Source organism: Eumetopias jubatus, unplaced genomic scaffold (genome assembly GCF_037043125.1).
Source record: "Eumetopias jubatus isolate StellerSeaLion01/CBP00866 unplaced genomic scaffold, mEumJub1_p1.0 scaffold_4, whole genome shotgun sequence".
Taxonomy (NCBI): Eukaryota; Metazoa; Chordata; class Mammalia; order Carnivora; family Otariidae; genus Eumetopias; species Eumetopias jubatus.
The window spans coordinates 43,869,781-43,884,353 of record NW_028274810.1 but is presented as its reverse complement, the minus strand read 5'-3'; the positions used below and the strand labels follow the sequence as shown (position 1 = coordinate 43,884,353).

General features: G+C 39.5%; 1 protein-coding gene across 2 annotated transcripts in view; it reads left to right on the top strand.

Annotated features, from left to right (window-relative positions):
- The first annotated feature begins 202 nt into the window (after positions 1-202).
- The window catches only part of ST6GALNAC3 (ST6 N-acetylgalactosaminide alpha-2,6-sialyltransferase 3), a 292,424-nt gene continuing 278,053 nt past the window's right edge, over positions 203-14,573 (top strand). For both annotated transcript variants that reach the window (XM_088022965.1, XM_028102440.2), the window contains exon 1: positions 203-400. In XM_088022965.1, coding sequence (XP_087879091.1) covers positions 215-400 — 186 coding nt within the window. In that variant the 5' untranslated portion in view covers positions 203-214. The remainder of the gene's footprint in view (positions 401-14,573) is intronic.

The window sequence follows — 14,573 nt, the reverse complement described above, 5'->3', positions numbered from 1 at the left end:
TGTTCTGCTTGCTCTCAGAGGCTCACGAAAGCAACCTGGTCACCAAATGATTATACTCTGTCTCCGAGTGAAATATCCTAAATGGAAAAGTGCTTTGATCCCTTTGGAAGAAAGAGAGAGAGAAACAAAGGACCCTCCCTCTGTGACAACTTTTGGTTGAAAGTCATTCATTCGTTCATTCATTCTTTTTTTTAATGTTTTGTAGAGAAAGTCTATGATCGCAGTGAGCTTCATAGCAGCGTTCCTCTTCCTGCTGGTTGTGCGCCTTGTAAATGAAGTGAATTTCCCACTGCTGCTAAACTGCTTTGGACAGCCTGGCACAAAATGGATACCATTCTCCTACACATATAGGCGGCCCCTTCGAACTCACTATGGATACATAAATGTGAGGACACAAGAGGTAAGACCTCAGAGGGTTTCCTAGGATTCATGGGTATCCAAGGTAACAGGCTCCCAAATCACTGAACATACTCTCTCTGCCCCTACAAGCTCCTTTGGGTCCCCAGCATTTTCTATTTTCTCATTCTTAGACATTTACTGACACATGTCTGAAATCTGCCGGCCCCCGCTACATCGAATCTTCAGATTCACTAGCTTCATGTGGAGTTGAGGAGGCAATTACTTGTTTTCCTGGTGGTTTGTGGCATAACATACATATCTTTCTATTTTGAAACTCTGATCAGCAGTTACCAGCTGGATAACGGGCTGGCTTTATTTCCTGGAGGTTAACTGGTTGGGGACAGCTCTTTGTAGAACTGCAGAGAAGCATTTATATTCTTTAAAACTCTGTGATCCTTAGACCTGGAGCCAGAAAGGCCAAGCTGCTTTTAAAATTCTCCGTGGCTGCAGAGATAATGGGATTTAAAGAGTTTCCAAATTTAAAGGGGTTAAAATCATTAAGTCCTATAATCACTGAACCTCTAAATCTTCGTAGTCATTTGGTCATACAGGAGAGAATGGGGGTATATGGACAAATAGAAATTATGCTACACTGTGCTAGTAGCACTTTTATAAGCAAGAATTTGTATCTTGGAGGGAAGTAAAGAATAGTGAACCTCCCAAAATGTGTGACAGTGTATAGAAGTATTTAATACAATCGTTTTTACGGTTTGTTTCTATAGAGTGGGATAAATGTGAGGTTAATATTCATAGATGTGAAGTCCAAGCCTGTTTGAAGTTGTTGGCGACAACGGTACAGGTCACCAGAGTGTCTACATCACTGGGAAAAGTTTTAGATGAGATCCCACTGACAGATCATTTCGTAGAGATACTAGAGAGAGGACTTACATGCAGAAAGCTAGCTGCTTCTGTCCTGAGAGCTATTCTTAGCATCCAAGGAGGGATACTGAAAGCTACCTTGGTCCATCCCCTTTTGTAGGCAATATCATACTTGAGTCACTGCTTCTGGTTAATTTGATTCCTTGAAAATTGTTTCTGTATCTGCAGGATTTACAGGCTTTTTATTAGACCTTTATAGTAAAAGGAAAAAGGCACCATTAATAACATATAAATTCTTAGGAGCTTTGCTTGATGTTTATTCTTTCATTAGTTTTAAATTCCTTTTTTAAAAAGTGTCCATTGCTTGCCTTTGTTAAGTGTCCTAATAAATTGATTGCCTGTATAAAAATGTGTCTCTTAGAGAATAGTTTATGTCACTCTCATCTTCTGTTACTTTCATTTTTGACTGTCACTGAATATTCTGTAACTGTGGGATTGTGTTGATCATCTCACAAGTGTCTGTCACAGGTAGAAAATGAAACATGTGACTAAAGTGTCTCATGAACTACTCTCATGAGGGAAATCCCACCAAATGTTAGAGACCCTTTCAATTATCTAAATATTAATGGATTGGATCTTGGAGCGGTACTGGAAAACTGACCTGAAATGCAGTTGTTTAATTAGTCACATCAACCAGGCTACCTTTAAAATTCTGTTGGCATGGTTTCTATTTATACTTTTCTTTTTTATTTTCTTTGAATGTTGGTATAGTTTTTAATACAATGACTTTACCAGATGATATTGATCCTGATTTTGCTCCCGCGGAGGGTCCATCTTGGGGAGGAAGCATGATTCCTGGAAAGAGTTTTTAAGTTTTTAGGGGCACAGGCATGGTTCTGTATGCCTGTGTCCCTCAAATGCCAGTTCTGTAAGGACAACAACATCAAAGTTATTATAATGCCAGAGGGGTTGGAGGCAGAGGGCGAGAGACAGGCTCCATGCTCAGCTCAGAATCCGACAAACACGGGGCTCGATCTCACAACCCTGAGATCATGACCTGAGCTAAAGTCAAGAGTCCGACACTCAACCGACTGAGCCACCCAGCGCCCCTAGAACAACAGGAATTCTTATACACTAGGATGGGCAATATAAATTGGAACAAGCACTTTGGAAAAAACAGCTTCCTATTATCAAATGAAGTTGAAGATCTGCATGTACCATGCCCCAGCGTGTCCAGTCATAGATGTACTCACTGGAGGCACTCAGGAGCACACACACCAGGGGCAGGGACACCAGGTGTGGCAGCATTATTCATAACAGCTAGAACCTGGCAGCAACCCAACTGTCTGTCAGAAGGAGAATGGATTAAAAGAGCGCTATGTACGCTGGAATACGCGACAGCCACGAAAATGAAGAAACTGCAGCTCTGTGTGACATGATGGATGAATGATTTTGAGTCAAAGATGTGAGAATAATAGAATAGAGAGTGTGATTCCATTTGTAGATCACAGGGAAAGGCAAAACTAAATGATGTTGCTTGGGGACATAAATAGTAGGTAAAACTACAAAGAAAAAAAGAGGAAGAAAATCATCATCACAAAAGTGAGAAGAGAGAAATGTGCAGTTTGTGATCAGGGTGGCTCTCTGGGATATTTGCAGTATCCTACCTTTTGATCCAGTTGGAAGTTACATGGGTGTTCATATCCTAACTATTTATTAAGTATACACATTCACGTTGTTTCACTTTTATGGATGTCTACTTCACAATAAAAAATGAAAAATATATTCTGAGCCCAGGGAGGGTATTTACTGACCAGGAATCACACAAAGCATTTCACCTAATTGAACAGCAGGAAGTAACTAATAAGAAGCAATGGGGCATTAAGCTATCTAAAAAAACTAGAAATATTTAAAATAGGCAATTTCATCTTATGCAAAGACTAACAGATACACGGGTAACTTATTCCTCTGGTCTATACATGACAGAGAGGTTCCATATTGTAAGATGAGTGTTAGGTGATGAGCAGAAAATTTTGCATGGAAGTTGAAAAACAATAAAATAACATCCAAAAGGAAGGACAGATTTTCCTCAAACAATTTTAGGCTAACAGTTTTAGGCTAAATTGGGAGGAAAGCAAAATTTGGTGGCCCTCAACCTCCTTTTTCATTGATTTCGTCTTTCCTTCTCACAGTTTCACCCCACCCCATGTCCATGCTTCACTCTTCCTCCCAAACGCTCTGTGCACTGGTCCTCACCAGATAATGGTTTCAGATGTAATCCTTCCCAGAGATGGTTGCATTATTAAATAAGGCTTGCATTAAATAAGGGAAGAAAAAGCCCTCAAGAAGCAAAGTCACACAGTTTAAATGATAGGTGGTAGACTTGATGTTATGAGGCAAAAAGCTTCAACAGTGACCCTCGAACCTTGCCTCAAAGGTAGCCACCCACTCCCATGTTCCTATTCACCCTATTTTAATCTGGAGAAGGGTCAATAACCATGGCTTAGCTGAGTCACGTGGTCACCAAGCTGATGTGTTTATTTTAATATCTTGGTCCTTGAGCTTTTCTTAGAAGTTTCTCAGAAGAAAGCACAAGCTTTCTAGAAACCACCCGACTTCCGAGAATTTTTTGAGCGTGTAGACATGCCAGCAATGATTTCTAGACCTAGAATATCTGCAAACACTATCATTGCTGATGATGGCTTTATTGCCCTGTGCTTTAGCTGGACCAGATACTAAAGAAAGGTTTTATGAACAAAAATCTTTACAAGAAAGAATATCTCTCCACTACTGTCTAAAACAAAGTGGGAGTGAGGGTGGCAGAAGTAGGTTGAAGATTTAGTGGACGTTGGAGAAAGCTGGATTTCTTGGGAACAAAAAACTGATTCTTTGGTTATCTTTATTTTTTATCTTTTTAAAGATTTTATTTTTTATTTGATACACAGAGAGAGAGAGAAATAGCACAAGCAGGGGGAGCAGCAGGCAGAGGGAGAAGCAGCCTCCCTGCTGAGCAAGGAGCCCGATGCGGGACTCGATCCCAGGACCCCGGGATCATGACCTGAGCCGAAGGCAGATGCTTAGCTCTGGTTATCTTTAAAAATAGGATGAGCTCTGGTCCCTTTGGCTTGGCACAGTTGGAAGTATAGGCAGTCTTATGAATCTGTGACTCTCTTGAAGGCATCACGGGTAGTAAATTATACCCTGTTCAAGCTTGTGTTAATTTTATCAATCACCTAGTTCCTGAACAACCTATTCTCAAGGGAAATGCGATAGGTGAAAAGTACGAGGAATACGAGAAAGATAAACAGGTGGACTTGCTTATATTTTAAATTGCTGGAGTATTTTTTTTTCCCGTTCAGACCCATAAAAAGGAACATGTTTTGAAAACTGTGAAGACTATTCTAGAGGAGTTAAATAGAAAGTATTAAAATACCCTTCCCACCAAAATGGTAACAATTTAAATATAATGCAGTTGGTGATTGGCTCCCATTCTTTGCCCTGTGGCCCTTCTCTTTCTTAACCTGTACAGGCTAAAGTTCTTATCTTTGGGGGAGGAGCAGTCTTGAGAGGCAGGGAAGTAAAATGAGTTCCTATGAACTAGGTGAGTGCTGAAATGCTGAAAGTCTCTGCTGGCCACAGAACCCAGAATTCCTCGTCAGTACTTACGTCTGATCTGACATCAACCATGGTGTAGTGCCAAACTGAGGCCTCCTGGACGCAGGGAGATTTAGGTTTTGCAGTAAGCCCTGTACTCCCCCTGTGCTCCACCCCACTTTAATTCCTGACCCACTAGCTGCTCACATGTGACCACCCACGTCATTACTGTGTTAATAATGCAACTCTCCATTTTAATAGGACTGCGTGCAGGGGACCCCACCTATAGCATTATGGCAGAGTTACTGTATTGTCATTTGACCTTGGACATGGTAAAAAACATATGACACTCAGTGCGTTTCCAAAAAATCCGTATCAGTACTTGGCAGTAACCTATGAACTCTGCTTTCTCCTTGATGCAAATGTTAATGATTTGTTTTAAATTGTGGCAGATAGAGAAGGTGTATAAAAGACTAAGATACTGTAGGGCTTGGTTCAGGTAGCCATTGTTTCTCCCTGTTTGAAATCATGGCAGATTTTGAGGAAAGAGAAGGAAATGAACTTCAGGCTAGATTCTGTTTGGTTTCTAGACCATGGAATTAGTGATTGTGTTGTCTTTTTTGTTGGGTGACCTGGTGTGAAGACATTGCTCAGAGCAAGGAACCTGCAACTTATTTGCATTTACTACTAGATAAGAGAGTCAAGCTCTGGCGATCAGTAGGATGCCCGGCCAGATCTTCCTGGTGATCAGTGGGGTGACAGATGTCTCCCTCACATCTGATAAGAGAATGTAACATTCTAGAGCTGCAGAGGGTTTCTGGTATTTGTGGAAGAGTGCCCTTTCGACCGGTACCTAAAGATGTGCTAAGTGAAGAAACACGGGATTTCTGGAACATAGCAATCAAGCTGTAGGGCTGCATACTGATTTGCCTAACAATTTAATGGGGCCGAAATCTGCCTCTTTTAAAAATGAGAACATTTTAAAGCCTCAAGTAGACTAAATAAGAATACTTAGGATCAGTTGCTGTGACAGACAGGCCGTACTAGCCTAATTAAAGATGTGCATAACATATTGATGTTGCAATAGAATTTCCTGAATTGTGGTTATAGCAACAATTAAGGAACAGAGCTGACTTTCTTGGCAATAAAAGTACAGCTCCACAAATTCAAATAAATGTACACATGTAACCAAAGCTGACATGAATAGGTTTTCTATATTTGGGAATATAGGCTTTGGGTTTTTCATAAGTATATTGAGAGCAATTATATGCAAATGAATGTTCCAAAAGTTTAAATCTGATCGATTTAACTGTTAATTATGAATATTCACATTTGTGTAATCGTAAAGCAAAATTTTAACTATTAAATTGTTATAGAAAAGGAAACAACTAAATTAACATATCATAAAGATTACTTATTTGGCATGTGCATATTGGAGTCATCATTTTTAAGATAATTTATCTTTTTCCTAAGTACAAGGGCATATATTTATTGAGTGGAGAAGAGATGATGTTTCTCTGTGTGGTCGTGAGATAGCAACTCCCCAGCAGTGGCTGCATCTCAAGGCAGTCCCTGATCCAGGGCAGCATGGGAGGGACAGACATGACTGGGCTGGAATAACTCCAGGAAGCTTTTGTGGGGGAACTGAGACATGTGCGTAGGAGAAGGATTTAGAGGTGATGGAGAGTGGAGAGAAAGTTGAGTTGGGGAAAAGAGCAAGAGCCAGGGTTCTGAACAGACACTGTCCATTTTCCTCTAGCTCCTACCACTCTCAACAGGCCAAGTGCAATACACCAAAAGTCAAGGTGAACTCCTACTGTCTGTGCTGGACAGCACCACTGCCTCACACTCCCTGGATCCATTTCTTTCTTGTTCTGTCAGTCTTGTTGCTAATCTCTTGCTTCCTCATTTTGTTTGGCTAGTGACCCCAAGTCTTGGAGTGCTCCTACTTTGGTCCTGCTGCCCCAAAAACTACATATGGGGTCACTTCTAATACTGCTTCCCTCTGTGTTCCCCCCAACATAGAAACGGCATCCCATGCCCAAGAGGCCCCTGAGGCACTGCTGTAGGCCTGCCTGATCCTCTGACTTGCCAGAGAAGGAAATCAGACACATGTGGGGGCAATTAGTAGGGCAATCTGCCTGGAATGCAACTTACTTTAGGGAATAGAAGATAAACAATGCATTCATTGGAGAATGATGATGTAGGATGTGAATGGGATCCCTGAAAAGGGAAAAACCATACGCATACTTGGCAAAACAGTAACGTATACATACATACACACACATTCATGAACCAATATATACAAATATACAGAAAAGACACACACACACACACACACACACACACACACACACATATACTTACATGCATGTGATCTATACATTCACACAGGCTCATAGAACAATTTATACTTTCTTAAAAACACACAGACTATATGCATATATACCCCATTAATTATAAAATGGTTAAAATACACGATTAGCCAGTTAGGTGTATGTGGTGTCTCTCATGCTTGTCTCCTCTCCACCGCCTCTTTATTATAGAAATAGTCCCTCGCTTCTGATGACAGGGGTGAGCAGAAAATTCAGGCTAGTGATAGGCCCAATCAAGTGATTGGTCAAGAGATGGATACATGGCTCAAGATGAGCCTTTTGGAACTCTTCCCAGACTTTATTGTTTTCCTGGGTAATGCTGTGCTCTTTTCTTTGGTTGTAGAGCTGTTGAGATGTGATTCTCTGGGTGGTAGTGGCTGTGTTCCCTGGAGGGAACAAGACCAAGACACTGAGAGAAGCAGAAATCAGTTGCAGAGCTAAAAGTAAGGGCCTGAACAAATGCTCTAGTGTTGAGACCAGCCATTCTTGAAGCCAGTCTACCCTTCTCTGTGGTTTGGGCATATAAGATAATAAATCCCTCCTTTTTATGTGTGCTACCTTGAACTAGCTGATACATACATTATATAAGTATTTTATAAGAACAGCAACCAAACATTCTGAAACTCATCTTTTTTTTTTTTTTTAAGAATTTATTTATTTATTTGACAGAGAGAGACACAGCAAGAGAGAGAATATAAGCAGGGGGAGTGGGAGAGGGAGAAGCAGGCTTCCCGTACAGCAAGGAGCCCAATGCGGGGCTCGGTGCGGGGCTCGATTGCAGGACCCTGGGATCATGACCTGAGCCGAAGGCAGATGCTTAACTACTGAGCCACCCAGGTGCCCCCTGAAACTCATCTTTAAACAAGGTGCTGCCTGCAGGATGAGAGGAGATATCTTTCCAAGTCCATACTTCATACCTGCTGGGAGGCTGTGCGCGAGGAGACACGTTTGTCAGTCCATCAGTCAGCTCACGTGTCCACAGAGATGCATGCTGTCTATCTTCCTGCTCGGGGACATATGTTTAGGAAACTAGCTTATTCTTTTGAGAGGGAAGTGAAGGTCACAATTTCCCAAGGTCATCAAGCCAGAAAAGGGCCAGACAAGACTGATTACTTACTGACTTTCTAATCTTACTCAACTGATAAATCATATAGTTTTATTATAATTATTCAGATGAAATATTCCCTATTGCTATGAGGCATCATCAGTCAAAATAGATTGATTTTCACTTTACAAATCACATTTGTTATTGATGAAAGATCCATTATTATCATAGTTTTCAACATAGTAATTGGTTCCCTGGGAAGATACAGGGAATTTTATTCATTACAGAACCTTAGGTAGATAAATGCCCGTTTGCCAACTGCCATGTTAACACACTTGAAAGGGGCCTATGAGAAATTGAAATTCATTTGTGACAAGCAAAGAAAGACAAAACAGAGCACCCACAAAGGAGCACCCTGATTTGAGAGGTGAAAAAGATGATAGAATTAGGACCCCAATGGTAAAAGTTCTGATTCAGCTTTTCTCAAGTTCCAGCTAACAGCCTGACAGAATGACTAGCAGGAAAACCATTCATCAAGTGGCAGTTACTATTAACCATGAATATTAGTCAATCCCCAAATATTTAATAAGTGCTTGCTCAGTTCCAGAGCATGTGCTAAGAATCAGCAAGAAACCTCACTTTCTAAAAAAAGTAAAATTGGGGTTCACCAAGGAGGAGAATGAGAAAGACCCACTTACAAGTGTCCTGGAGCAATACCACCTAAAGGGCATCGACATTTCAGCACAACAGATTTATTCCAGTGCTATTAAGAATAGAGAATGTTCAAGTAATTTTCATTAAACAATTGTACTCAATGTCTGGAAGATAATTTGTCACGATGTAGATGGCATCGAGTTGTGATTTCTCCAGCCTAGTGATTTTCCAGAGTAGTCTTACAACGGCTTACTTACAAAAGAAAAATATTTATTAAAGAATTTTCATTTCAAAAGTAACCTCTACAGCTCCTATATTAAATAGTATCCCACAGGGCTTGGGGAATGGTATATCTGGTTCATTGAGCAATCTGGCTAATGGAAAAATTTTAAGTAGTTAGTAAATAGATGATTGATTTAAAAGGAAAGGAAGAGTTCTGGTCTGGCGATATGGTGGTGTAAAGGAACCTGACCACTCTCTTGCTGTAACACCAGGACCTGCTAGACAAAATAGGATACCTTATTTAATGCCCAGCTGGCCTTGCCAGAAAAAAGGGAAATCTTTAGGCACCAGGAACTGTGAAGGAATGGAAGTAGAGGTAAGCATGAACGTGGATGATGTGGTTTCCTGGGGTTTTATTAGTATCAACAGCTGAGGGAATACGTAATATTCGACCCTGCAAGAACAGAAGGCAAGGCCTGGGTCCACCAAAGCAGAGAGTGAGAACCCTCCCCTCCCTACTCCCCCTGCCACACACAGCCCTGAATCTAGGCCCTTACCAGCTCTCCCCTAGTGAAGGGAGAAGCTAGGGAAGAAACCTGAAAACGGGCCCAGAGCACACACAAGGAGGCTTATTTATACCTTTGATCTTTGGATAACAAAAAATTATCCTTGGAAATTCAAAATGCTAGACCTCTACCCTAGTGGTCTTTCAGTTTGAATTTTACTACTTGGATTTCGAGGAAACCTGCAAGATGAGAAATCAACCCCAAATTTGGTCTCCAGCTAGTGATAAACTGGACTAGAGGGACTGGAACTCCTCGGGAGGGTGTTCCCACAATTCGGACGCAAGGGAGTCTTAAAATGCATCGTTAAAAACTATAAAACACAAGGAAACAGTCTGTTGACTATGATGATTTGCATGCTTTGCTATGGACGATATCTCTGTTGATTACAATGTGTTTCCCTATGCTCAGTTGTGGTGTTCCATCATATCCTGCACATTTGCTCTCTTGTCCTCCTCGGTGGAAGAATCCTTAGTTCCAAAATGTACCTGGCTCAAGACATTCGGGATAAGGGACCATGGACCTGTGTACCCAAGCACTTCACATGCCATTATTTCTTTTAGTCCTTATAGACTATGTACTAGTTTACTGATTTAATTAATTTTGCAAGGCCCCAAATTGGTGATTCTATGCCAGTGACTTTAGTTGTCCTGTGAGGGAAAAGGCAGAGCCTGAGATTGCATTGATCAGCAAATTTCATTAAATGGTTTCATGAGGGTTGGTCAGTTCATCAAGTCAGAAAGTAACTGGCTCACACTTGCTGAATGCACTACATGCAGCACCCCATGGTAGGCTCTGGAATTGTAAAGATAAAACACTTTTTATTGAAAAGTACAGAGCAATTTTTTATAATGTTGAATGGTGATACGCGAGATAGAGTAGTGTATGTGGAGGATTATTTCAGCTCTTGAAATGTAGACCTCGAAAGAAGGTTTGGAGACAGGAGCTCCGGATATTCAGTGTAATGGTCTCTGTCTGGATGGTAAATTTTAGGTGACCTTTTGCTTAATCATATTTCCCATTTTTTCTACAATGAGCAGGTATTGTATTGGTTATTAGAAAAAATTACTAGAATTAAGTACTTTATTTTTAAAGCAATATCTATCTGTAAAATGTTTCAGAGCTGTTTCCCATCATTGAAAGAAATAGAATTTAAAATATCTAGATAAATATATTGCTTGGAATATTTTAAAAGTGAGTACTGTCCCATTTCTTAAATGTGGGTTGCTTATAGTGACTTCCTTCCAAAGAGTACAATATGCGAAAGGGAAAAAAATAGTAATTTTATAGTGGAGAAACCTGACAAATACTACCTCGGCCAGGTGAACAAAGTCAACATCAACAGTGACAAATCATGTGGGTAGTATATACCCTTTTGTGTGATGCCATGAAATGACACTTTGCCTCTATGGTCTTCTCCCCTACCTATAATTCCTGTGTAATCATGAGAAAAACCCCAGACAAATATAAATTGAGGACCATTCCGACCAGTACTACTCAAAATTGTCAGGGTCATCAAAAACAAGGGAAATTTGAGAAACTGCCAAAGCCAAGAGGATCCTAAGGAGACATGGCTACTACCTGTAATGTGGTATCCTGGATGTGTTCTTGGAAAAGAATAAGGACATTAGGTTAAAACTAAGGAAATCTCAATAAAGGATGGACCTTAGTTAATAATAATTTACCAATATTGGTTCATTAATAATAGCAAATGTATTGTACTAATACAAGATTTTGATAATAGGGGAAACTGGTTGTGGGGTATTTAGGAACTCTCTGTATTGTCTTCTCAGTCTTTATGTGACTCTAAAACTGTTCCAAAACAAGAAGTTTATTTTTAAAAATGACATTAGATTTTTGATCTGTGTATCTGGAAGGCTGGAATTGCCATTAACTGAGATGAGGAAGATCACAGAAAGAGGGGCTTCAAAATAATTTGAAATTTATACTAGTCCAGCTCCACAGCAAGGGATGTATAAGACAAATGCATTGTGAATACACCATTGTCTTAATTTTCTATACTGAATACAATAATTACTTTTGGGAAAAAGTGAGTGTTCTAGAAATAATTCCTATAGACCTCAAAAATCCTACAAAATTCAAATTCTTCAAAGATTCCTCCAAGAACACATTGGAAATCAATCTAAGCTTTTAAATTCCTATTAGTTGTCCTCATGCACTTAAGTAGTTTCCTCTATTGGTAATGCAACCCAGTTTTTAGCAATGCAAGTGATTTGTAGAATTCGTAGAAGGAAAGATACAAGCAAATAACTTCTTGTTGGTTCTGTATGGTATTGTATTTTGCCAATAACTTTCTTTTCTTTCCCATTTTTTAAAAAGATTTTATTTATTATTTATTTTAGAGAGAGAGAGTGTGTGCAACCTGGGAGGGAGAGGGAGGGGGAAGGAATCTCAAGTGGACTCCACACTGAGTACGGAGTCCCACATGGGGCTGGATGTCACTACCCTGAGATCCTGACCTGAGCTGAAACCAAGAGTTGGATGCTTAACCAACTGAGCTGCCCAGGCACCCCTTACCAATAACTTTCTAATGAGGCTCAATAATGTTTACTGGATTGAGGACATTTAAATATCATTCAGTTATCTTTCCGAAAGCTCACAAGATGATGTTTTCAGAAGCATGTCTCCAGAAGATATCAGCAATAACGTAACGGTAGTAATAATAAAAATAATGATAATAAGGAACACATACAGTGCTTGTTATGTGCCAGACACCATTCTAAATGCTTTACCTATACTAACCTATCTAAACCTCGTAATTCTAATAGTTGGGTATTATTATCATCCCATTTTGTAAATGAGGAAACAGAGGCTCAGAAAGGATAAGTAACTTGTCGAAAGTTACATTATCTTTGAGGGGAGTTGCTGAGATTTGTACCCTGGCTCCCGAGCCTCTGCTCTTCACCACCACACTATTGCCTCTTATACTAAGAGCTAACGTTTATATAGAGTAATCACATCTCTGCTCCAGAAAAGATGGAAAACTTGAGGATGAGCAGAGGGACTACTTTCTTCCTCAAAAAATGCCTCTTTCACATTTCTTATATATGCCAGAGATAAGGTTAATGCTATTGAAGCATTGTGATAACTACAAATGTCCTATATAGGTAATTTCCCCCTAGTTTTAGTATGCAGAAGTACTGTGCACCTGTGTTATATTTTTTCTGGTCTTTTTGTTGTTTCTTCCAAAACCTGTGAGACATAAGTAGTTTCATTTAAATATCCTGTTATGTCTTAGTTTTCTATTTAGTCTTGCTCGATATGCAAACATGGGTATGGAGTTATAATTGTGGTATATATAAAAGTTGTGTATATTTTTTACATCACTAATGATTTATCACTACATTATTCTATAATCCTTTTTCCCTTTGTTTTGGGAAGTCCATTATATATTTGTCTTGCATTTGTTTATTATACTGAACTCTTCTGTGAGTTCCAGTTAAGTTTTAAAAGTTTCCTTTGGATTGTTTCCGTGTGCAATCTCACTGTTTTTACGTGATCTTTTTCTCCCTTCTTTTCAATATTTTATTGCATTAACTAGAGCTTATCAAGCAATTGTAAGCAATAGCTTCTAAAGAAATTTTTAAAAGAGTGCTTCCAGTGTTTGATCACTCAGTATAAAATTGACCTGACTTGATTTTCTTTACTATATTCAGGAAGAATCCAATTGCTTTTAAAATTATTTTTCTAAAATCCTATCTATATGTGTTGAATTTTGTCAAATGACTTTTTGGGCATCCATTGAAATGACTATGATTTTTCTCTTGAAACTTATCAAGATGGTACTTTCTTGTTTTGAACCACCTTTACCAATTGATTTCTTTTTTTTTTTCATAGTGTGTGCATTAGTCAGAATTCTTCAGAGAAACAGCCAACAGGAGTTGTGTATATATAGAGAAAGATTTGTTTTAAGGAATTGGCTCATGTGATTGTGGAGGCCTGGTGAGTCCAAAATATGATGGGGTAGGCTAGCATTCTTGAGTTGCAGTTTGAGTCCCAAGACAGTCTGTTTACAGAATTCCTTTTCTCTGGGGGAAGTCAGCCTTTGTTCTAGTAGGCCTTCAACTGGTTGCATAAGGCCCACTCACATTATGGAGGGTATTCTGCTATACTCAAAGCCCAATTTAAATATTAATCTCATCCAAAAAACAATTTCACAGACACATCCAGAATAATGTTTCACCAAACATCTAGTAATCATGGCTCAGTGAGTTAACATGTAAAATTAAGTAGAATAGTATATAAGGCTTTTAATGAGTCGATGAATTTAAAAATATCTCCCAATATGCGTTATGTAACATTATTCTCCCATATTGTAGATGAGGAAATTGAGACTAAGAAAGTTTATAGAACTTGTTCCAAGTCACACTTGCTCATGGTGGCAGGGCTGAGTCTTGAACTCTGGACTCCAGAACTCCAGGGTTAGTCATATGATCAAGAGCATCCGATGTGTTGACATGTTATTTTCCGTCCTGGCCCCCTACTTCCTTCGTTCGGGGTTCAGCTACCTGTATCTCTCGTATGTGATTTGGTCTTGCTTGTTTTTGTTGGTTGGATGATGCGTATGAGAGTTGAGACTTTTACTTACTGCTATGAGCTGATGTAAGTTGATTATCTTGTTGCAGTCCACATCTGGACTGAGTACAAAACTGAAGCTCTCCTCCTGACTTTTTACTCTATTGTACTGGTAGGCATAACAACTATAACACCACTATTCTTGCTATCTTGCTGATGAGTTGACCTCATACTTCTCTCCTTACATTTTTCAAAAGACACAGTACTGTTTTCTAAGTTATTTAAGCCCTGTTTCAAAAGCAGTATGGTTGATCAGTGTGTTTCATTCCTGGCTGCACTGAGCCTTTTAACCCTGTGTTGTTGCAG